This window comes from Somniosus microcephalus, chromosome 12, assembly GCF_052327205.1.
Source record: "Somniosus microcephalus isolate GS21.2 chromosome 12, FLI_Smic_1.0, whole genome shotgun sequence".
Taxonomy (NCBI): domain Eukaryota; kingdom Metazoa; phylum Chordata; class Chondrichthyes; order Squaliformes; family Somniosidae; genus Somniosus; species Somniosus microcephalus.
In genome coordinates this window covers 174922666-174946445 of record NC_140998.1, presented here as the reverse complement: position 1 = coordinate 174946445, position 23780 = coordinate 174922666, and the positions used below count along the sequence as shown (strand labels likewise).

Sequence of the window (23780 nt, the reverse complement as noted above, 5' to 3'; positions counted from 1 at the left end):
GAGTAAAGCTTCCTCTACACTGTCCCATCAAACACTCCCAGGGCAGGTACAGCACAGGTTAGATACAGAGTAAAGCTCCCTCTACACTGTCCCATCAAACACTCCCAGGGCAGGAACAGCATGGGTTAGATACAGAGTAAAGCTCCCTCTACACTGTCCCATCAAACACTCCCAGGGCAGGTACAGCACAGGTTAGATACAGTGTAAAGCTCCCTCTACACTCTCCCATCAAACACTCCCAGGGCAGGTACAGCATGGGTTAGATACAGAATAAAGCTCCCTCTACACTGTCCCATCAAACACTCCCAGGGCAGGTACAGCACGGGTTAGATACAGAGTAAAGCTCCCTCTACACTGTCCCATCAAGCACTCCCATTGCAGGTACAGCATGGGTGAGATACAGAGTAAAGCTCTCTCTGCACTGTCCCATCAAACACTCCCAGGGCAGGTACAGCACGGGCTAGATACAGAGTAAAGCTCCCTCTACACTGTCCCATCAAACACTCCCAGGGCAGGTACAGCACGGGTTAGATACAGAGTAAAGCTCCCTCTACACTGTCCCATCAAACACTCCCAGGACAGGTACCGCCTGGGTTAGATACAGAGTAAAGCTCCCTCTACACTGTCCCATCAAACACTCCCATTGCAGGTACAGCATGGGTTAGATACAGAGTAAAGCTCCCTCTACACTGTCCCATCAAACACTCCCAGGGCAGGTACAGCAAGGGTTAGATACAGAGTAAAGCTCCCTCTACACAAGGGAATTGGATCAATACTTGAAAATGAGAAATGTGCAGGGCTCTGGGGAAAGAGCAGGGGAGAGTGGGACTAATTGGAGAGCTCGTTCAAAGAGCAGGCACAGGCACAATGGGCCGAATGGCCTCCTCCTGTGCTGTATGTTCTCTTTTTCTATCTGTCTGCCTCTCTTTTTGTGTCTCTTTCAATCAGTGTCTATCTTTTTTATGATCTATCTTTCTCTTTCTTGTTCCTTTCCTCTCTTACTTTCCCCTCCCTCTCTCCCTCGATATTGGGACATATACCAGTGCTGGTCTTGCGGTGTGTTGGGGGGGCGCGAGTCGTCAGTGCGCGATGGTCTACACCAAGGTGCAGTTTGGTTCAGGGGCCTTTCTAACAAACAGAAGTATATAAAAACCCCCCCTGCAGCTGCTCCCGAATGTTCTCACCGCCGTCTCCCCCTTTCCCCGCCCCCCTCAGGTTCGACGGGAGAACGGATCTGCCTGGCCGGGGACAGCGCCGGAGGGAACCTCTGCATCACCGTGTCCATGCGGGCTGCCTCCTACGGCGTTCGACTGCCCGACGGGATCATGGCCGCTTACCCCGCCACCTTGCTCCAAGCCACCGCCTCCCCCTCCCGTCTGCTCACCTTCATCGACCCACTGCTGCCCCTCAGCGTCCTGTCCAAGTGCTTGAGTGCGTACGCAGGTAAGAGTCGCGGCGACTATACCACAAACCTAGTCAGACTGGTGGTGCGGGGGGAAGGGGAGGTGTTCCTGACGGTGAGAGAGCGCACTCTGCGAGGTGTACGTATGAAATATCGCGCTTTTCACAACCTCGAGGCGTCCCGAAACATTACCAGGTTACATAGCAGTGAATTACACAGCGTCAGCCATGGGTCAGTGGGAAGCACTCTCTCTCTCGCCTCTGAGTGAGAAGGTTGTGGGTTCGAGCCCCTGCACTCCAGAGACTTGAGACCATAATCTTTATATTTTTTTCATTTACGGGATGTGTCAATCCAGGCTGACTCTCCCAGTGCGGTGCTGAGGGAGCGCTGCATTGTCGGAGGGGCAGTACTGAGGGTGCGCTGCACTGTAGGAGGGGCAGTACTGAGGGAGCGCTGCACTGTAGGAGGGGCAGTACTGAGGGAGCGCCGCACTGTCGAAGGGGCAGTACTGAGGGAGCGCCGCACTGTCGGAGGGTCAGTGCTGAGGGTGCGCTGCACTGTCAGAGGGGCAGTACTGAGGGAGCGCTGCACTGTAGGAGGGGCAGTACTGAGGGAGCGCCGCACTGTCGGAGGGGCAGCACTGAGGGAGCGCCGCACTGTCGGAGGGGCAGCACTGAGGGAGCGCCGCACTGTCGGAGGGGCAGTACTGAGGGAGCGCTGCACTGTAGGAGGGGCAGTACTGAGGGAGCGCTGCACTGTAGGAGGGGCAGTACTGAGGGAGCGCCGCACTGTCGAAGGGGCAGTACTGAGGGAGCGCCGCACTGTCAGAGGGGCAGTGCTGAGGGTGCGCTGCACTGTCAGAGGGGCAGTACTGAGGGAGCGCTGCACTGTAGGAGGGGCAGTACTGAGGGAGCGCCGCACTGTTGGAGGGGCAGTACTGAGGGTGCGCTGCACTGTCGGAGGGGCAGTACTGAGGGAGCGCCGCACTGTCGGAGGGGCAGTACTGAGGGAGCGCTGCACTGTAGGAGGGGCAGTACTGAGGGAGCGCTGCACTGTCGAAGGGGCAGTACTGAGGGAGCGCCGCACTGTCGGAGGGGCAGTACTGAGGGAGCGCTGCACTGTAGGAGGGGCAGTACTGAGGGAGCGCCGCACTGTCGAAGGGGCAGTACTGAGGGAGCGCCGCACTGTCGGAGGGGCAGTACTGAGGGAGTGTGGTAAACCACTGTTTGTATTCCACTGTGTACACGCCTGGACATGCCTCAGCTGACTCCTCCCACAAGTCCTAGTATAAAGGTGACTGCTCCCCAGCCCTTTGTATTCTGGACCGGTCGACCACTCGAGGCAGACCTTCATTCTTTTGTTAATAAAAGCCTTTAGTTACTCTCTTAACTCTCAGTCTTTTATGAGTAATTGATAGCGCATCAATTTTATTAACAAAATTTTTATAATGGAGAAGATCCTCACACCAGCATGCCTGGACTTAGATCATCGGGAGGCGGACTCATCCACCAAGTTTACTCACTGGCTTAAGTGTTTCAAAAAATTCCTGACCGCCTCCGCAGCAATCAAATCGGACGAGGACAAACTGGATGTCCTGACCTCCAAAGTGAACCACCGAGTGTACTCGGTCATCCAAGACGCGACCTCGTACGCGGACGCTATCAAGCTCCTCAAGGACCAGTACACGCGCCCAGTGAACGAAGTGTACGCCAGGCACCTTCTGGGGAGTCGTAAACAACAACCTGGGGAATCGACCGTGGAATACCTTCAGGCACTGTCTGTGCTTGGCCGGGCCTGTGGTTGTAAGGATGTAAAGGCCGCCATGTACACAGAGGAACTTATCCGGGACGCTTTTGTAGCGGGCCACAGATCCAATTACACCCGACAGCGACTGTTGGAGCAGAGTGACCTTGACCTCAACAAGGCCTCTGAACTCGCACTATCATTGGATGCAGCCTACCGGGGCATGGATGCCTACTCCTCTGCACCGTGGACGCCGCGGGGAATGACAGCCTGGGACACGGTAGGACCGCCTCATAGCGCCGTGCCACCCCAGCAACGGCCCAACTACCGCAGCAGTGTCCCAAGGCCAGACAGCAGTGCCCCAAGGCCAGAAATGCTACTTCTGTGGCCAGGCAAAACACCCCAGAGCGCGCTGCCCGGCGAAAAACGCGATCTGCTCGGGCTGCGGGAAGAAAGGACACTACGCTAGCGTCTGCAGGGCCAAAGCCACCCCGAACCCCAGCAGCGCCGCGTGTGGGCCATGTGGGCCGCCATCTTGGGCCTCCCCGGCCATGTGCGAACCACCGGTACAGCAGCCATTTTGGACGCCTCCAGCCACATGGGGATCATGGACGCCGCCATCTTGGACGACAGCCGGAACGCAGCAGGCCCCCAACACCGCCTCATCTGATACCCGCAGCGACACACCGACCCCTACGCTGGCATCCGTTACACTGGACCAAGCGAGACCGCACCAGCTGGCCAGTTCCACAATGGACATTAAGGTAAATGGTCACGATACAATCTGCCTTTTTGACTCTGGGAGCACGGAGAGCTTCATCCACCCCGACACGGTGCGGCGTTGCTCTCTCCCAGTCCTGCCTGCGCACCAGCGGATTTCTATGGCCTCCGAGTCCCAGTCGGCGGACATCGGTGGCTACTGCGTGGTGACACTCGTAGTAGACGGGACTGTGTACGATCATTTTAAACTTCTGGTCCTGCCCGACCTCTGCGCTGCCGTCCTGCTGGGGTTAGATTTTCAGTGCCACCTTAAAAGTGTTACGATGGTGTACGGTGGACCCCTACCCCCACTCACAGTCCGCAGCCAGCAGCTTCCAAATTGCCCGCCGCGCACCAGGTGCAACCTCTCCACACTCAGAGTAACCCCCCCCCCCCACTGTTTGCTAACCTCACCCCCGACTGTAAGCCCATCGCCACAAAGAGCAGGCGATACAGTGCCGGGGACAGGGTTTTCATTAAAACCGAAGTGGAGCGGCTCCTGAAGGAAGGGATTATTGAGGGCAGCACCAGCCCCTGGCGAGCCCAGGTCGTGGTCGTTAAGACCGGCGAGAAGCAGCGCCTGGTCATCGACTACAGCCAGACAATAAATCGCTACACCCTGCTGGACGCCTACCCACTCCCCCGCATAGCTGATATGGTCAACCAGATCGCGCAGTACCGCGTCTTCTCGACCATTGACCTGAAATCAGCGTACCACCAGCTCCCTATCCGCCCTGAGGACCGCCAGTATCACTTCCTTAGGGTTCCCTTTGGCGTCACCAACGGGGTCTCCGTCTTCCAAAGAGAGATGGACCGGATGGTAGATCAAAATGCGTTGCAGGCCACTTTCCCATATCTGGACAATGTGACCATCTGCGGCCGTGACTTGCAGGACCATGACGCAAACCTCGAAAAATTCCTCCGCACCGCCCAACTCCTGAACCTGACATATAACAAGGAGAAGTGCATATTCCGCACAAACCGCCTCGCCATCCTTGGCTGTGTTGTGGAACACGGAGTCATCGGCCCCGACCCCGACCGGATGCGTCCCCTTATGGAACTCCCACTGCCCCACTGCCTCAAGGCCCTGAAGAGGTGCCTAGGGTTTTTCTCCTATTACGCCCAGTGGGTCCCCTACTATGCGGACAAGGCCCGTCCGCTGATCAAGTCCACCTCTTTTCCCTTGACGGCAGAGGCCCGCTTAGCCTTCCACCGTATCAAGGAGGACATTGCCAAAGCCACCATGCACGCAGTGGACGAATCCATCCCCTTCCAGGTGGAACATGCCTTGGCTGACTCCTCCCACAAGTCCTAGTATAAAGGTGACTGCTCCCCAGCCCTTTGTATTCTGGACCGGTCGACCACTCGAGGCAGACCTTCATTCTTTTGTTAATAAAAGCCTTTAGTTACTCTCTTAACTCTCAGTCTTTTATGAGTAATTGATAGCGCATCAGGGAGCGCCGCACTGCCGGAGGGGCAGTACTGAGGGAGCGCTGCACTGTCGGAGGGGCAGTACTGAGGGAGCGCCGCACTGTCAGAGGAGCTGTACTGAGGGTGTGCCGCACTGTCAGAGGGGCAGTACTGAGGGAGCGCTGCGCTGTCGGAGGGCCAGTACTGAGGGAGCGCTGCGCTGTCGGAGGGGCAGTACTGAGGGAGCGCTGCACTGTCGGAGGGTCTGTACTGAGGGAGCGCTGCGCTGTCGGAGAGGCAGTACTGAGGAAGTGCTGCACTGTCGGAGGGGCAGTACTGAGGAAGCGCTGCACTGTCGGAGGGGCAGTACTGAGGGAGCACTGCACTGTCGGAGGGGCAGTACTGAGGGAGCGCCGCACTGTCGGAGGGGCAATACTGAGGGAGTGCCGCACTGTTGGAGGGGCAGTACTGAGGGAGTGCCGCACTGTCGGAGGGGCAGTCCTGAGGGAGCGCTGCACTGTTGGAGGGTCTGTACTGAGGGAGCACTGCACTGTTGGAGGGTCTGTACTGAGGGAGCGCTGCACTGTCGGAGGGACAGTACTGAGGGAGTGCTGCAGTGTTGGAGGGGCAGTACTGAGGGAGCGCTGCACTGTTGGAGGGGCAGTACTGAGGGAGCGCTGCACTGTTGGAGGGGCAGTACTGAGGGAGCGCTGCACTGTTGGAGGGGCAGTACTGAGGGAGCGCCGCACTGTTGGAGGGTCTGTACTGAGGGAGCGCTGCACTGTTGGAGGGGCAGTACTGAGGGAGCGCTGCACTGTTGGAGGGGCATTACTGAGGGAGCGCTGCACTGTTGGAGGGGCAGTACTGAGGGAGCGCTGCTCTGACAGAGGTGCCGTCTTTCGGATGAGACATTAAACCAAAGCCCCATCTGTCCTCTCAGGTGGACGTTAAAGATTCCATGGCCAGTATTTGAAGAAGAGCAGGGGAGTTCTCCCCAGTGTCCTGGCCCAAGTAGTTAATCTGGTCATTATCACATTGCTGTTTGTGGGAGCTTGCTGTGCGCATATTGGCTGCTCCATTTGCTACATTACAACAGTGACTACACTTCAAAAATGTGCTTCTTTGGCTGTGAAGAGCTTTGGGATGTCCTGAGGTGGTGAAAGGCGCTGTAGAAATGCAAGTCTTTCCCTTTAGGTGAAATAGGGAAGGTTGATCTGGAGCGGTGGTTTACCAGGGCTGCGGGAGAGGGGGAGTGAGCTACCAATGGGGACAGGGTATCGAGCAAAGGAAGGACCCCGCCTGGATTGGCCTCCTTGGCTGAAACTTGGCTCGATTGGGAGGGGGTGGCTGTGCCAGAGAAACTGGAGGAAAAACCGGCTCAATGGGCTCAATGAGCTCATCGTCTGCTGCCCTTCAGCCCTCTCCCCATAATGGGTCCCTCCCCCCGATCCTCGCGCCCTCCCCCCTGACCCTGTTGGTTGTGTGTTGCAGGTACAGATTCTGCGGCAAGTGCCTCGGCGAGCCTGGAGAAGGTGGACACACTGAGCATGGTGCGCAACGACACGGCCGTGCTGTTTCGCGACATCCGCCTGGGAGCCTCCGCCTGGCTCAACTCACTGCTCGAGACCGGCAAGAACAGCCGCACGCCCGGTGAGTACCCTAACCTCCACTCTTCCCATCCCTGGGATTTCACCCTGCACCCCTCCCTATCCCTGGGACCCCTCACCCTGCACCCCTCCCCATCCCTGGGACGCCTCATCCTGCACCCCTCCCCATCCCTGGGACCCTCACCCTGCACCCCTCCCCATCCCTGGGACCCCTCACCCTGCACCCCTCCCCATCCCTGGGACGCCTCATCCTGCACCCCTCCCCAGCCCTGGGACCCCTCACCCTGCACCCCTCCCCATCCCTGGGACGCCTCATCCTGCACCCCTCCCCATCCCTGGGACCCCTCACCCTGCACCCCTCCCCATCCCTGGGACCCCTCACCCTGCACCCCTCCCTATCCCTGGGACCCCTCGCCCTGCACCCCTCCCCATCCCTGGGACGCCTCATCCTGCACCCCTCCCTATCCCTGGGACCCCTCGCCCTGCACCCCTCCCCATCCCTGGGACGCCTCACCCTGCACCCCTCCCTATCCCTGGGACCCCTCACCCAGCACCCCTCCCCATCCCTGGGACGCCTCATCCTGCACCCCTCCCCAGCCCTGGGACCCCTCACCCTGCACCCCTCCCCATCCCTGGGACGCCTCATCCTGCACCCCTCCCTATCCCTAGGACCCCTCACCCTGCACCCCTCCCCATCTCTGGGACCCTCACCCTGCACCCCTCCCCATCCCTGGGACCCCTCACCCTGCACCCCTCCCCATCTCTGGGACCCCTCACCCTGCACCCCTCCCCATCCCTGGGACGCCTCATCCTGCACCCCTCCCCATCCCTAGGACCCCTCACCCTGCACCCCTCCCCATCCCTAGGACCCCTCACCCTGCACCCCTCCCCATCCCTGGGACGCCTCATCCTGCACCCCTCCCCATCCCTGGGACCCCTCATCCTGCACCCCTCCCCAGCCCTGGGACCCCTCACCCTGCACCCCTCCCTATCCCTGGGACCCCTCACCCAGCACCCCTCCCCATCTCTGGGACCCCTCACCCTGCACCCCTCCCCATCCCTGGGACGCCTCACCCTGCACCCCTCCCCAGCCCTGGGACCCCTCACCCTGCACCCCTCCCCATCCCTGTAAGCTCCTCCAGCCCTACACCCCTCCCCATCCCTGGGACCCCTGCACCCCTCCCCATCCCTGGGACCTCCCACCCTACACCCCTCCCCATCCCTGGGACCCTCACCCTGCACCCCACCCCATCCCTGGGACCTCCCAACCTACACCCCTCCCCATCCCTGGGACCCTGAGCCATCCCTGGATCCCTCCAGCCCTACACCCCTCCCCATCCCTGGGACCTCCCACCCTGCACCCCTCCCCATCCCTGGGACCCCTCACCCTGCACCCCACCCCATCCCTGGGACCTCTCACCCTGCACCCCTCCCCGTCCCTGGGACCCTCACCCTGCACCCCTCCCCATCCCTGGGACCCCTCACCCTGCACCCCTCCCCGTCCCTGGGACCCTCACCCTGCACCCCTCCCCGTCCCTGGGACCCTCACCCTGCACCCCTCCCCGTCCCTGGGACCCTCACCCTGCACCCCACCCCATCCCTGGGACCCCTCACCCTGCACCCCTCCCCGTCCCTGGGACCCTCACCCTGCACCCCACCCCATCCCTGGGACCTCCCAACCTACACCCCTCCCCGTCCCTGGGACCCTCACCCTGCACCCCTCCCCGTCCCTGGGACCCTCACCCTGCACCCCTCCCCATCCCTTTGACTCCTCACCCTGCACCCCTCCCCATCCCTGGGACCCCTCACCCTGCACCCCTCCCCATCCCTGGGACCCTGCACCCCTCCCCATCCCTGGATCCCCTCACCCTGCACCCCTCCCCATCCTTGGGACCCTCACCCTGCACCCCTCCCCATCCCTGGGACCCTCACCCTGCACCCCTCCCCATCCCTGGGACCCTGCACCCTGCACCCCTCCCTATCCCTGGGACCCCTCACCCTGCACCCCTCCCCATCCCTGCGACCCCTCCCCATCCCTGGGACCCCTCCGACCCTGCACCTCTCCCCATCCCTGGGACGCTCACCCTGCACCCCTCCCCATCCCTGGGACCCCTCACCCTGCACCCCTCCCCATCCCTGGGACCCTCACCCTGCACCCCTCCCCATCCCTGGGACATCCCGACACTGCACCCATCCCCATCCCTGGGACCCTCACCCTGCACCCCTCCCCATCCTTGGGACCCTCACACTGCACCCCTCCCCATCCGTGGGACCCTGCACTCTGCACCCCTCCCCATCCCTGCAACCCGTCCCCATCCCTGGGACCCCCCCGACCCTGCACCCCTCCCCATCCCTGGGACGCTCACCCTGCACCCCTCCCCATCCCTGGGACCCTGAACCCCTCCCCATCTCTGGGACCCTGCACCCCTCCCCATCCCTGGGACCCTCACCCTGCACCCCTCCCTATCCCTGGTAGCCCCCCCCCCCCCGACACTGCACCCCTCCCCATCCTGGGACCCTCACCCTGAACCCCTCCCCATCCCTGGGACCCCTCACCCTGCAACCCTCCCCATCCCTGGGACCCTGCAGCCGCCCCCATCCCTGCGACCCCCTCCCCATCCCTGGGACCCCTCACCCTGCACCCCTCCCCATTCCTGCGACCCCTCCCTATCCCTGGGACCCCCCACCCTGCACCCCTCCACATCCTGGGACCCCCTCACCCTGAACCCCTCCCCATCCCTGGGACCCCCCGACCCTGAACCCCTCCCCATCCCTGTAACCTCCCCCAGCCCTACACCCCTCCCCATCCCTGCGACCCTGCACCTCTCCCCATCCCCGGATCCCCACTGTCATATCCTGCACCCCTCCCCAGCCCTGTAACCTCCTCCAGCCCTGTAACCTCCCCCAGCCCTACACCCCTCCCCATCCCTGGGACTCTGCACCCCTCCCCCTCCCCGGATCCCCACTCTCATATCCTACACCCCTCCCCAGCCCTGTAACCTCCTCCAGCCCTACACCCCTCCCCATCCCTGTAACCTCCTCCAGCCCTGTAACCTCCTCCAGCCCTACACCCCTCCCCATCCCTGTAACCTCCTCCAGCCCTACAATCCTTCGAGATCTCTGCGTTCCCCCAGTTCTGGCCTCATGCACATCCCCGATTTCCATCGCTCCACCATTGGTGGCCGTGCCTTCAGCTGCCTGGGCCCTGAGCTCTGGAAGTCCCTCCCTAAACCTCTCCGCCTCTCTCTCCTCCTTTTAAGATGCCCTTAAAACCTTGAGCCAAGCTTTTGGTCACCTGTCCTAATATCTCCATATGTGGCTCGGTGTTAAATCTTGTCTCACATTTCTGCTGTGCTTGGCTCGACAGGGCGGAGGGTGTGCTGGGCACTAAGTGAGAGGCACAGGGGTGGGGATAGGCTCAGACTGAGAGGAGGCTTCAGCAGAACACAGGGAGGGAGGGGAAAGGGTTAACAGTGTCAGCGCGCAGGGCTGTAAGAGTGATCACTGACTCTACGACAACTCGTGTTTAAACAGCACTGTTAACGTCAGAAAAGGGTCCCCTTGGTGCTTCACCAGGGCATCAGAATGAGACAACGAAACTAAGTTCAGGAGCGGTGCCCGAAAAAGATGGAACTTAATGAGGGTCTGAAAGTAGCAGAGGGAGCTGGACAGGCCCAGGGGTTATGGGTGGGGAATCTATAGTGTCAGACTGAAGGCACGGCCAACGCTGGTGGAGAGGATAGAGGAGTGGAGCCACTCGAAGTCAGAATCGGGGGGAGGGGTGTGAGGGGGAGTGGGTGTAGGGGAGGGAGGGGGAAGGGGAGTGAGGGGGAGTGACGGGGAAGGGGAGTGAGGGAGAAGGGGAGTGAGGGGGAGTGACGGGGAAGGGGAGTGAGGGAGAAGGGGAGTGAGGGGGAGCGGGTGTAGGGGAGGGAGGGGGAAGGGGAGTGAGGGGGAGCGGGTGCAGGGGAGTGAGGGGGAAGGGGAGTGACGGGGAAGGGGAGTGAGGGAGAAGGGGAGGGAGAAGGGGAGTGAGGGGGAGCGGGTGTAGGGGAGTGAGGGGGAAGGGGAGTGAGGGGGAGTGACGGGGAAGGGGAGTGAGGGGGAAGGGGAGTGAGGGGGAGTGAGAGGGAAGGGGAGTGAGGGGGAGCGGGTGTAGGGGAGTGAGGGGGAAGGGGAGTGAGGGGGAAGGGGAGGGGGAAGGGGAGTGAGGGGGAGTGGGTGTAGGGGAGGGAGGGGGAGTGGGTGTAGGGGAGGGAGGGGGAAGGGGAGTGAGGGGGAAGGGGAGTGAGGGGGAGGGAGGGGGAAGGGGAGTGAGGGGGAGCGGGTGTAGGGGAGTGAGGGGGAAGGGGAGTGAGGGGGAAGGGGAGTGAGGGGGAGTGAGGGGGAAGGGGAGTGAGGGGAGTCAGGGGGAAGGGGTGTGAGGGGGAAGGGGAGTGAGGGGTGAGGGGGAAGGGGAGTGAGGGGCAAGGGGAGTGAGGGGGAAGGGGAGTGAGGGGGAGTGAGGGGGAAGGGGAGTGAGGGGGAGCGGGTGTAGGGGAGTGAGGGGGGAAGGGGAGTGAGGGAGTGAGGGGGAAGGGGAGTGAGGGGGAGCGGGTGTAGGGGAGTGAGGGGGAAGGGGAGTGAGGGGGAAGGGGAGTGAGGGGGAGCGGGTGTAGGGGAGTGAGGGGGAAGGGGAGTGAGGGGGAAGGGGAGTGAGGGGGAGTGAGGGGGAAGGGGAGGGAGGGGGAAGGGGAGTGAGGGGGAGTGGGTGTAGGGGAGGGAGGGGGAGTGGGTGTAGGGGAGGGAGGGGGAAGGGGAGTGAGGGGGAAGGGGAGTGAGGGGGAGTGAGGGGGAAGGGGAGTGAGGGGGAAGGGGAGTGAGGGGGAGCGGGTGTAGGGGAGTGAGGGGGAAGGGGAGTGTGGGGCAAGAGGAGTGAGGGGTGTGAGGGGGAAGGGGAGTGAGGGGGAGTGAGGGGCAAGGGGAGTGAGGGGTGTGAGGGGCAAGGGGAGTGAGGGGGAGTGAGGGGCAAGGGGAGTGAGGGGTGTGAGGGGGAAGGGGAGTGAGGGGTGTGAGGGGGAAGGGGAGTGAGGGGTGAGGGGGAGTGAGGGGCAAGGGGAGTGAGGGGGAGCAGGTGTAGGGGAGTGAGGGGGAAGGGGAGTGGGGGGAGCGGGTGTAGGGAGTGAGGGGCAAGGGGAGTGAGGGGCAAGGGGAGTGAGGGGCAAGGGGAGTGAGGGGGAGCAGGTGTAGGGGAGTGAGGGGGAAGGGGAGTGAGGGGGAAGGGGAAGGGGAGTGAGGGGGAAGGGGAGTGAGGGGGAGTGAGGGGCAAGGGGAGTGAGGGGGAGCGGGTGTAGGGGAGCGAGGGGGAGTGAGGGGGAAGGGGAGGGAGGGGGAAGGGGAGTGAGGGGGAGTGGGTGTAGGGGAGGGAGGGGGAGTGGGTGTAGGGGAGGGAGGGGTAAGGGGAGTGAGGGGGAGGGGGAGTGAGGGGGAAGGGGAGTGAGGGGGAGTGAGGGGGAAGGGGAGGGAGGGGGGAGGGGGAGTGAGGGGGAAGGGGTGTGAGGGGGAGCGGGTGTCGGTGAGTGAGGGGGAAGGGGAGTGAGGGGGAGTGAGGGGGAAGGGGAGGGAGGGGGAGCGGGTGTAGGAGAGTGAGGGGGAAGGGGAGTGAGGGGGAGTGAGGGGGAAGGGGAGTGAGGGGGAGTGAGGGGGAAGGGGAGTGAGGGGGAGTGAGGGGGAAGGGGAGGGAGGGGGAAGGGGAGGGAGGGGGAGTGGGTGTAGGGGAGGGAGGGGGAGTGGGTGTAGGGGAGGGAGGGTGAAGGGGAGTGAGGGGGAGTGGGGAGGGAGGGGGAAGGGGAGTGAGGGGGAGCGGGTGTAGGGGAGTGAGGGGGAAGGGGAGTGAGGGGGAAGGGGAGTGAGGGGGAAGGGGAGTGAGGGGGAAGGGGAGTGAGGGGGAAGGTGAGTGAGGGGGAGCGGGTGTAGGGGAGTGAGGGGCAAGTGGTGTGAGGGGGAGGGGGAGTGAGGGGCAAGGGGAGTGAGGGGTGTGAGGGGCAAGGGGAGTGAGGGGGAGTGAGGGGCAAGGGGAGTGAGGGGAGTGAGGGGGAGCGGGTGTAGGGGAGTGAGGGAGAAGGGGAGTGAGGGGCAAGTGGAGTGAGGGGTGTGAGGGGGAGGGGGAGTGAGGGGCAAGGGGAGTGAGGGGTGTGAGGGGCAAGGGGAGTGAGGGGGAGTGAGGGGCAAGGGGAGTGAGGGGTGTGAGGGGGAAGGGGAGTGAGGGGCAAGGGGAGTGAGGGGGAGTGAGGGGCAAGGGGAGTGAGGGGTGTGAGGGGGAAGGGGAGTGAGGGCAAGGGGAGTGAGGGGGAGTGAGGGGCAAGGGGAGTGAGGTGGAGCAGGTGTAGGGGAGTGAGGGGGAAGGGGAGTGAGGGGGAGCAGGTGTAGGGGAGTGAGGGGGAAGGGGAGTGAGGGGCAAGTGGAGTGAGGGGGAGTGAGGGGCAAGGGGAGTGAGGGGGAGCGGGTGTAGGGGAGTGAGGGGGAAGGGGAGTGAGGGGGAGTGAGGGGGAAGGGGGGGGAAGGGGAGTGAGGGGGAGTGGGTGTAGGGGAGGGAGGGGGAGTGGGTGTAGGGGAGTGAGGGGGAAGGGGAGTGAGGGGGAGTGAGGGGGAAGGGGAGTGAGGGGGAAGGGGAGTGAGGGGGAGCGGGTGTAGGGGAGTGAGGGGAAGGGGAGTGAGGGGTGAGGGGAGTGAGGGGGAGCGGGTGTAGGGGAGTGAGGGGGAAGGGGAGTGAGGGGGAGCGGGTGTAGGGGAGTGAGGGGCAAGGGGAGTGAGGGGGAGCAGGTGTAGGGGAGTGAGGGGGAAGGGGAGTGAGGGGGAGCGGGTGTAGGGGAGTGAGGGGCAAGGGGAGTGAGGGGGAGCAGGTGTAGGGGAGTGAGGGGGAAGGGGAGTGAGGGGCAAGGGGAGTGAGGGGGAGTGAGGGGCAAGGGGAGTGAGGGGGAGCGGGTGTAGGGGAGTGAGGGGGAAGGAGTGAGGGGGAGTGAGGGGGAAGGGGAGTGAGGGGGAAGGGGAGTGAGGGGGAGTGAGGGGGAAGGGGAGGGAGGGGGAAGGGGAGGGAGGGTGTAGGGGAGTGAGGGGGAAGGGGAGTGAGGGGGAACGGGAGTGAGGGGGGAGTGAGGGGAAGGGGAGTGAGGGGGAGTGGGTGTAGGGGAGGGAGGGGGAGTGGGTGTAGGGGAGTGAGGGGGAAGGGGAGTGAGGGGGAAGGGGAGTGAGGGGGAGGGAGGGGGAAGGGGCGTGAGGGGGAGCGGGTGTAGGGGAGTGAGGGGGAAGGGGAGTGAGGGGGAAGGGGAGTGAGGGGGAGTGAGGGGGAAGGGGAGTGAGGGGGAAGGGGTGTGAGGGGGAAGGGGAGTGAGGGGGAGCGGGTGTAGGGGAGTGAGGGGGAAGGGGAGTGAGGGGGAGTGAGGGGGGGGTGAGGGGAGTGAGGGGGAAGGGAGTGAGGGGCAAGGGGAGTGAGGGGTGTGAGGGGGAAGGGGAGTGAGGGGCAAGGGGAGTGAGGGGTGTGAGGGGCAAGGGGAGTGAGGGGGAGTGAGGAGCAAGGGGAGTGAGGGGTGTGAGGGGGAAGGGGAGTGAGGGGCAAGGGGAGTGAGGGGGAAGGAGTGAGGGGGAAGGGGGGGGAGGGGGAGCGGGTGTAGGGGAGTGAGGGGTGAGGGTGAAGGGGAGTGAGGGGGAAGGGGAGTGAGGGGAGTGAGGGGGAAGGGGAGTGAGGGGGAAGGGGAGTGAGGGGGAGTGAGGGGCAAGGGGAGTGAGGGGGAGTGAGGGGCAAGGGGAGTGAGGGGGAGCAGGTGTAGGGGAGTGAGGGGCAAGGGGAGTGAGGGGCACGGGGAGTGAGGGGCAAGGGGAGTGAGGGGGAGCAGGTGTAGGGAGTGAGGGGGAAGGGGAGTGAGGGGCAAGGGGAGTGAGGGGTGTGAGGGGGAAGGGGAGTGAGGGGAGTGAGGGGGAAGGGGAGTGAGGGGGAAGGGGAGTGAGGGGGAGTGAGGGGGAAGGGGAGTGAGGGGGAAGGGGTGTGAGGGGGAAGGGGAGTGAGGGGGAGCGGGTGTAGGGGAGTGAGGGGGAAGGGGAGTGAGGGGGAGTGAGGGGGGGTGAGGGGAGTGAGGGGGAAGGGGAGTGAGGGGCAAGGGGAGTGAGGGGTGTGAGGGGGAAGGGGAGTGAGGGGCAAGGGGAGTGAGGGGTGTGAGGGGCAAGGGGAGTGAGGGGGAGTGAGGGGCAAGGGGAAGTGAGGGGTGTGAGGGGGAAGGGGAGTGAGGGGCAAGGGGAGTGAGGGGGAAGGAGTGAGGGGGAAGGGGGGGGAGGGGGAGCGGGTGTAGGGGAGTGAGGGGTGAGGGTGAAGGGGAGTGAGGGGGAAGGGGAGTGAGGGGGAAGGGGAGTGAGGGGAAGGGGAGTGAGGGGGAGTGAGGGGCAAGGGGAGGTGAGGGGGAGTGAGGGGCAAGGGGAGTGAGGGGGAGCAGGTGTAGGGGAGTGAGGGGCAAGGGGAGTGAGGGGCACGGGGAGTGAGGGGCAAGGGGAGTGAGGGGGAGCAGGTGTAGGGGAGTGAGGGGGAAGGGGAGTGAGGGGCAAGGGGAGTGAGGGGTGTGAGGGGGAAGGGGAGTGAGGGGAGTGAGGGGGAAGGGGAGTGAGGGGGAGTGAGGGGGAAGGGAGTGAGGGGGAAGGGGAGTGAGGGGGAGCGGGTGTAGGGGAGTGAGGGGGAAGGGGAGTGTGGGGCAAGAGGAGTGAGGGGTGTGAGGGGGAAGGGGAGTGAGGGGGAGTGAGGGGCAAGGGGAGTGAGGGGTTGTGAGGGGCAAGGGGAGTGAGGGGGAGTGAGGGGCAAGGGGGAGTGAGGGGTGTGAGGGGGAAGGGGAGTGAGGGGCAAGGGGAGTGAGGGGGAGTGAGGGGCAAGGGGAGTGAGGGGTGTGAGGGGGAAGGGGAGTGAGGGGCAAGGGGAGTGAGGGGGAGTGAGGGGCAAGGGGAGTGAGGGGGAGCAGGTGTAGGGGAGTGAGGGGGAAGGGGAGTGAGGGGGAAGGGGAGTGAGGGGGAAGGGGAGTGGGGGGAGCGGGTGTAGGGGAGTGAGGGGCAAGGGGAGTGAGGGGCAAGGGGAGTGAGGGGGAGCTGGTGTAGGGGAGTGAGGGGGAAGGGGAGTGAGGGGGAAGGGGGAGTGAGGGGGAGTGAGGGGCAAGGGGAGTGAGGGGGAGCGGGTGTAGGGGAGTGAGGGGGAGTGAGGGGGGAGGGAGGGGGAAGGGGAGTGAGGGGGAGTGGGTGTAGGGGAGGGAGGGGGAGCGGGTGTAGGGGAGTGAGGGGGAAGGAGTGAGGGGGAGTGAGGGGGAAGGGGAGTGAGGGGGAGGGGGAGTGAGGGGGAAGGGGAGGGAGGGGGAAGGGGAGGGAGGGTGTAGGGGAGTGAGGGGGAAGGGGAGTGAGGGGGAAGGGGAGTGAGGGGGAGTGAGGGGGAAGGGGAGTGAGGGGGAGTGGGTGTAGGGGAGGGAGGGGGAGTGGGTGTAGGGGAGGGAGGGGGAAGGGGAGTGAGGGGGAAGGGGAGTGAGGGGGAGGGAGGGGGAAGGGGCGTGAGGGGGAGCGGGTGTAGGGGAGTGAGGGGAAGGGGAGTGAGGGGGAAGGGGAGTGAGGGGGAGTGAGGGGGAAGGGGAGTGAGGGGGAAGGGGTGTGAGGGGGAAGGGGAGTGAGGGGGGAGCGGGTGTAGGGGAGTGAGGGGGAAGGGGAGTGAGGGGGAGTGAGGGGGGGTGAGGGGAGTGAGGGGGAAGGGGAGTGAGGGGCAAGGGGAAGTGAGGGGCAAGGGGAGTGAGGGGTGTGAGGGGGAAGGGGAGTGAGGGGCAAGGGGAGTGAGGGGTGTGAGGGGCAAGGGGAGTGAGGGGGAGTGAGGGGCAAGGGGAGTGAGGGGTGTGAGGGGGAAGGGGAGTGAGGGGCAAGGGAGTGAGGGGGAAGGAGTGAGGGGGAAGGGGGGGGAGGGGGAGCGGGTGTAGGGGAGTGAGGGGTGAGGGTGAAGGGGAGTGAGGGGGAAGGGGAGTGAGGGGAGTGAGGGGGAAGGGGAAGTGAGGGGGAAGGGGAGTGAGGGGGAGTGAGGGGCAAGGGGAGTGAGGGGGAGTGAGGGGCAAGGGGAGTGAGGGGGAGCAGGTGTAGGGGAGTGAGGGGCAAGGGGAGTGAGGGGCACGGGGAGTGAGGGGCAAGGGGAGTGAGGGGAGCAGGTGTAGGGGAGTGAGGGGGAAGGGGAGTGAGGGGCAAGGGAGTGAGGGGTGTGAGGGGGAAGGGGAGTGAGGGGGAAGGGGAGTGAGGGGGAGTGAGGGGGAAGGGAGTGAGGGGGAGCGGGTGTAGGGGAGTGAGGGGGAAGGGGAGTGTGGGGCAAGAGGAGTGAGGGGTGTGAGGGGGAAGGGAGTGAGGGGGAGTGAGGGGCAAGGGGAGTGAGGGGTGTGAGGGGCAAGGGGAGTGAGGGGGAGTGAGGGGCAAGGGGAGTGAGGGGTGTGAGGGGGAAGGGGGAGTGAGGGGCAAGGGGAGTGAGGGGGAGTGAGGGGCAAGGGGAGTGAGGGGTGTGAGGGGGAAGGGGAGTGAGGGGCAAGGGGAGTGAGGGGGAGTGAGGGGCAAGGGGAGTGAGGGGGAGCAGGTGTAGGGGAGTGAGGGGGAAGGGGAGTGAGGGGGAAGGGGAGTGAGGGGGAAGGGGAGTGGGGGGAGCGGGTGTAGGGGAGTGAGGGGCAAGGGGAGTGAGGGGCAAGGGGAGTGAGGGGGAGCAGGTGTAGGGGAGTGAGGGGGAAGGGGAGTGAGGGGGAAGGGGAGTGAGGGGGAGTGAGGGGCAAGGGGAGTGAGGGGGAGCGGGTGTAGGGGAGTGAGGGGGAGTGAGGGGGGAGGGAGGGGAAGGGGAGTGAGGGGGAGTGGGTGTAGGGGAGGGAGGGGGAGTGGGTGTAGGGGAGGGAGGGGTAAGGGGAGTGAGGGGGAGGGGGAGTGAGGGGGAAGGGGAGTGAGGGGGAGTGAGGGGGAAGGGGAGGGAGGGGGAGGGGGAGTGAGGGGGAAGGGGTGTGAGGGGGAGCGGGGTGTCGGTGAGTGAGGGGGAAGGGGAGTGAGGGGGAGTGAGGGGAAGGGGAGGGAGGGGGAGCGGGTGTAGGAGAGTGAGGGGGAAGGGGAGTGAGGGGGAAGGGGAGTGAGGGGGAGTGAGGGGGAAGGGGAGGGAGGGGGAAGGGGAGTGAGGGGGAGTGGGTGTAGGGGAGGGAGGGGGAGTGGGTGTAGGGGAGGGAGGGGGAAGGGGAGTGAGGGGGAGTGGGGAGGGGGAAGGGGAGTGAGGGGGAGCGGGTGTAGGGGAGTGAGGGGGAAGGGGAGTGAGGGGGAAGGGGAGTGAGGGGGAAGGGGAGTGAGGGGGAAGGGGAGTGAGGGGGAGCGGGTGTAGGGGAGTGAGGGGGAAGGGGAGTGAGGGGCAAGTGGAGTGAGGGGTGTGAGGGGGAGGGGGAGTGAGGGGCAAGGGGAGTGAGGGGTGTGAGGGGCAAGGGGAGTGAGGGGGAGTGAGGGGCAAGGGGAGTGAGGGGTGTGAGGGGGAGCGGGTGTAGGGGAGTGAGGGGGAAGGGGAGTGAGGGGCAAGTGGAGTGAGGGGTGTGAGGGGGAGGGGGAGTGAGGGGCAAGGGGAGTGAGGGGTGTGAGGGGCAAGGGGAGTGAGGGGGAGTGAGGGGCAAGGGGAGTGAGGGGTGTGAGGGGAAGGGGAGTGAGGGGCAAGGGGAGTGAGGGGGAGTGAGGGGCAAGGGGAGTGAGGGGTGTGAGGGGGAAGGGGAGTGAGGGGCAAGGGGAGTGAGGGGCAAGGGGAGTGAGGGGGAGTGAGGGCAAGGGGAGTGAGGTGGAGCAGGTGTAGGGGAGTGAGGGGGAAGGGGAGTGAGGGGAAGGGGAGTGAGGGGGAGCGGGTGTAGGGGAGTGAGGGGCAAGGGGAGTGAGGGGGAGCAGGTAGGTGGGGAGTGAGGGGGAAGGGGAGTGAGGGGGAAGGGGAGTGAGGGGCAAGGGGAGTGAGGGGGAGTGAGGGGCAAGGGGAGTGAGGGGGAGCGGGTGTAGGGGAGTGAGGGGGAAGGAGTGAGGGGGGAGTGAGGGGGAAGGGGAGTGAGGGGGAAGGGGAGTGAGGGGGAGTGAGGGGGAAGGGGAGGGAGGGGAAGGGGAGTGAGGGGGAAGGGGAGGGAGGGTGTAGGGGAGTGAGGGGGAAGGGGAGTGAGGGGGAGTGAGGGGGAAGGGGAGTGAGGGGGAGTGGGTGTAGGGGAGGGAGGGGGGAGTGGGTGTAGGGGAGGGAGGGGGAAGGGGAGTGAGGGGGAAGGGGAGTGAGGGGGAGGGAGGGGGAAGGGGAGTGAGGGGGAGCGGGTGTAGGGGAGTGAGGGGGAAGGGGGAGTGAGGGGAAGGGGAGTGAGGGGGAGTGAGGGGGAAGGGGAGTGAGGGGCAAGGGGAGTGAGGGGAGCGGGTGTAGGGGAGTGAGGGGGAAGGAGTGAGGGGGAGTGAGGGGGAAGGGGAGTGAGGGGGAAGGGGAGTAAGGGGAGGGAGGGGGAAGGGGAGTGAGGGGGAAGGGGACGGAGGGTGTAGGGGAGTGAGGGGGAAGGGGAGTGAGGGGGAAGGGGAGTGAGAGGGAGTGAGGGGGAAGGGGAGTGAGGGGGAGTGGGTGTAGGGGAGGGAGGGGGAGTGGGTGTAGGGGAGGGAGGGGGAAGGGGAGTGAGGGGGAAGGGGAGTGAGGGGGAGGGAGGGGAAGGGGAGTGAGGGGGAGCGGTGTAGGGGAGTGAGGGGGAAGGGGAGTGAGGGGTGAGGGGGAGTGAGGGAAGGGGAGTGAGGGGGAAGGGGAGTGAGGGGGAAGGGGTGTGAGGGGGAAGGGGAGTGAGGGGGAGTGAGGGGGAAGGGGAGTGAGGGGGAGTGAGGGGGAAGGGGAGTGAGGGGGAGCGGGTGTAGGGGAGTGAGGGGGGAAGGGGAGTGAGGGGGAGTGAGGGGGGGTGAGGGGAGTGAGGGGGAAGGGGAGTGAGGGGTGAGGGGTGTGAGGGGGAAGGGGAGTGAGGGGCAAGGGGAGTGAGGGGTGTGAGGGGCAAGGGGAGTGAGGGGGAGTGAGGGGCAAGGGGAGTGAGGGGTGTGAGGGGGAAGGGGAGTGAGGGGCAAGGGGAGTGAGGGGGAGTGAGGGGCAAGGGGTGTGAGGGGGAAGGGGAGTGAGGGGCAAGGGGAGTGAGGGGGAGTGAGGGGCAAGGGGAGTGAGGGGGAGTGAGGTGGAAGGGGAGTGAGGGGGAAGGAGTGAGGGGGAAGGGGGGGAGGGGGAGCGGGTGTAGGGGAGTGAGGGGTGAGGGTGAAGGGGAGTGAGGGTGAAGGGGAGTGAGGGGGAAGGGGAGTGAGGGGGAAGGGGAGTGAGGGGGAGTGAGGGGCAAGGGGAGTGAGGGGGAGTGAGGGGCAAGGGGAGTGAGGGGGAGCAGGTGTAGGGGAGTGAGGGGCAAGGGGAGTGAGGGGCAAGGGGAGTGAGGGGCAAGGGGAGTGAGGGGGAGCAGGTGTAGGGGAGTGAGGGGGAAGGGGAGTGAGGGGAGTGAGGGGCAAGGGGAGTGAGGGGGAGTGAGGGGGAAGGGGAGTGAGGGGGAAGGGGAGTGAGGGGGAGCGGGTGTAGGGGAGTGAGGGGGAAGGGGAGTGTGGGGCAAGAGGAGTGAGGGGTGTGAGGGGGAAGGGGAGTGAGGGGGAGTGAGGGGCAAGGGGAGTGAGGGGTGTGAGGGGCAAGGGGAGTGAGGGGGAGTGAGGGGCAAGGGGAGTGAGGGGTGTGAGGGGGAAGGGGAGTGAGGGGCAAGGGGAGTGAGGGGGAGTGAGGGGCAAGGGGAGTGAGGGAGTGAGGGGCAAGGGGAGTGAGGGGCAAGGGGAGTGAGGGGGAGCAGGTGTAGGGGAGTGAGGGGGAAGGGGAGTGAGGGGGAAGGGGAGTGGGGGGAGCGGGTGTAGGGGAGTGAGGGGCAAGGGGAGTGAGGGGCAAGGGGAGTGAGGGGGAGCAGGTGTAGGGGAGTGAGGGGGAAGGGGAGTGAGGGGGAAGGGGAGTGAGGGGGAGTGAGGGGCAAGGGGAGTGAGGGGGAGCGGGTGTAGGGGAGTGAGGGGGAGTGAGGGGGGAGGGAGGGGGAAGGGGAGTGAGGGGGAGGGGGAGTGAGGGGGAAGGGGAGTGAGGGGGAGTGAGGGGGAAGGGGAGGGAGGGGGAGGGGGAGTGAGGGGGAAGGGGTGTGAGGGGGAGCGGGTGTCGGTGAGTGAGGGGGAAGGGGAGTGAGGGGGAAGGGGAGGGAGGGGGAGCGGGTGTAGGAGAGTGAGGGGGAAGGGGAGTGAGGGGGAAGGGGAGTGAGGGGGAGTGAGGGGGAAGGGGAGGGAGGGGGAAGGGGAGTGAGGGGGGAGTGGGTGTAGGGGAGGGAGGGGGAGTGGGTGTAGGGGAGGAGGGGGAAGGGGAGTGAGGGGGAGTGGGGAGGGAGGGGGAAGGGGAGTGAGGGGGAGCGGGTGTAGGGGAGTGAGGGGGAAGGGGAGTGAGGGGGAAGGGGAGTGAGGGGAGTGAGGGGGAAGGGGAGTGAGGGGGTGAGGGGGAAGGGGAGTGAGGGGGAGTGAGGGGCAAGTGGAGTGAGGGGTGTGAGGGGGAGGGGGAGTGAGGGGCAAGGGGAGTGAGGGGTGTGAGGGGCAAGGGGAGTGAGGGGGAGTGAGGGGCAAGGGGAGTGAGGGGTGTGAGGGGGGAGTGAGGGGGAGCGGGTGTAGGGGAGTGAGGGGGAAGGGGAGTGAGGGGCAAGTGGAGTGAGGGGTGTGAGGGGGAGGGGGAGTGAGGGGCAAGGGGAGTGAGGGGGAGTGAGGGGCAAGGGGAGTGAGGGGTGTGAGGGGGAAGGGGAGTGAGGGCAAGGGGAGTGAGGGGCAAGAGGAGTGAGGGGTGTGAGGGGGAAGGGGAGTGAGGGGGAAGGGGAGTGAGGGGCAAGGAGTGAGGGGGAGTGAGGGGCAAGGGAGTGAGGGGCAAGGGGAGTGAGGGGGAGCAGGTGTAGGGGAGTGAGGGGAAGGGGAGTGAGGGGCAAGGGGAGTGAGGGGGAGTGAGGGGCAAGGGGAGTGAGGGGGAGCGGGTGTAGGGGAGTGAGGGGGAAGGGGAGTGGAGGGGAGTGAGGGGGAAGGGGAGGGAGGGGGAAGGGGATGTGAGGGGGAGTGGGTGTAGGGGAGGGAGGGGGAGTGGGTGTAGGGGAGTGAGGGGGAAGGGGAGTGAGGGGGAAGGGGAGTGAGGGGGAAGGGGAGTGAGGGGGAGTGAGGGGGAAGGGGAGTGAGGGGGAAGGGGAGTGAGGGGAGCGGGTGTAGGGGAGTGAGGGGAAGGGGGTGAGGGGAGTGAGGAGTGAGGGGGAAGGGGAGTGAGGGGGAAGGGGAGTGAGGGGGAGCGGGTGTAGGGGAGTGAGGGGGAAGGGGAGTGAGGGGGAAGGGGAGTGAGGGGGAGCGGGTGTAGGGGAGTGAGGGGCAAGGGGAGTGAGGGGGAGCAGGTGTAGGGGGAGTGAGGGGGAAGGGGAGTGAGGGGCAAGGGGAGTGAGGGGGAGTGAGGGGCAAGGGGAGTGAGGGGGAGCGGGTGTAGGGGAGTGAGGGGGAAGGAGTGAGGGGGAGTGAGGGGGAAGGGGAGTGAGGGGGAAGGGGAGTGAGGGGGAGTGAGGGGGAAGGGGAGGGAGGGGGAAGGGGAGTGAGGGGGAAGGGGAGGGAGGGTGTAGGGGAGTGAGGGGGAAGGGGAGTGAGGGGGTAGGGGAGGGAGGGGGAGTGGGTGTAGGGGAGGGAGGGGGAAGGGGAGTGAGGGGGAAGGGGAGTGAGGGGGAGGGAGGGGGAAGGGGAGTGAGGGGGAGCGGGTGTAGGGGAGTGAGGGGGAAGGGGAGTGAGGGGGAAGGGGAGTGAGGGGGAGTGAGGGGGAAGGGGTGTGAGGGGCAAGGGTGTGAGGGGGAAGGGGAGTGAGGGGGAGTGAGGGGGAAGGGGAGTGAGGGGGAGCGGGTGTAGGGGAGTGAGGGGGAAGGGGGAGTGAGGGGGAGTGAGGGGGAGTGAGGGGTGAGGGGAGTGAGGGGGAAGGGGAGTGAGGGGTGTGAGGGGGAAGGGGAGTGAGGGGCAAGGGGAGTGAGGGGTGTGAGGGGCAAGGGGAGTGAGGGGGAGTGAGGGGCAAGGGGAGTGAGGGGTGTGAGGGGGAAGGGGAGTGAGGGGCAAGGGGAGTGAGGGAGTGAGGGGCAAGGGGTGTGAGGGGGAAGGGGAGTGAGGGGCAAGGGGAGTGAGGGGGAGTGAGGGGCAAGGGGAGTGAGGGGGAGGTGAGGGGCAAGGGGAGTGAGGGGGAAGGGGAGTGAGGGGGAAGGAGTGAGGGGGAAGGGGGGGGAGCGGGTGTAGGGGAGTGAGGGGCAAGGGGAGTGAGGGGGAAGGGGAGTGAGGGGAGTGAGGGGGAAGGGGAGTGAGGGGGAAGGGGAGTGAGGGGGAGTGAGGGGCAAGGGGAGTGAGGGGGAGTGAGGGGCAAGGGGAGTGAGGGGGAGCAGGTGTAGGGGAGTGAGGGGCAAGGGGAGTGAGGGGCAAGGGGAGTGAGGGGGAGCAGGTGTAGGGAGTGAGGGGGAAGGGGAGTGAGGGGAGTGAGGGGGAAGGGGAGTGAGGGGAGTGAGGGGGAAGGGGAGTCAGGGGAGTGAGGGGGAAGGGGAGTGAGGGGGAGCGGGTGTAGGGGAGGGAGAGGGAAGGGGAGTGAGGGGGAGTGAGGGGCAAGGGGAGTGAGGGGGAGTGAGGGGCAAGGGGAGTGAGGGGGAGCAGGTGTAGGGGAGTGAGGGGCAAGGGGAGTGAGGGGCAAGGGGAGTGAGGGGCAAGGGAGTGAGGGGGAGCAGGTGTAGGGGAGTGAGGGGGAAGGGGAGTGAGGGGAGTGAGGGGCAAGGGGAGTGAGGGGGAGTGAGGGGGAAGGGGAG

General features: G+C 65.5%; 1 protein-coding gene across 3 annotated transcripts in view; it reads left to right on the top strand.

Moving 5' to 3' along the window:
• Positions 1–23780, top strand: part of lipeb (lipase, hormone-sensitive b) — a 576644-nt gene that overhangs the window by 193304 nt on the left and 359560 nt on the right. For all 3 annotated transcript variants that reach the window (XM_086003861.1, XM_086003860.1, XM_086003862.1), the window contains 2 exons: positions 1216–1443; positions 6806–6964. In XM_086003861.1, the coding sequence (XP_085859987.1) occupies positions 1216–1443; positions 6806–6964 (387 nt within the window). The remainder of the gene's footprint in view (positions 1–1215; positions 1444–6805; positions 6965–23780) is intronic.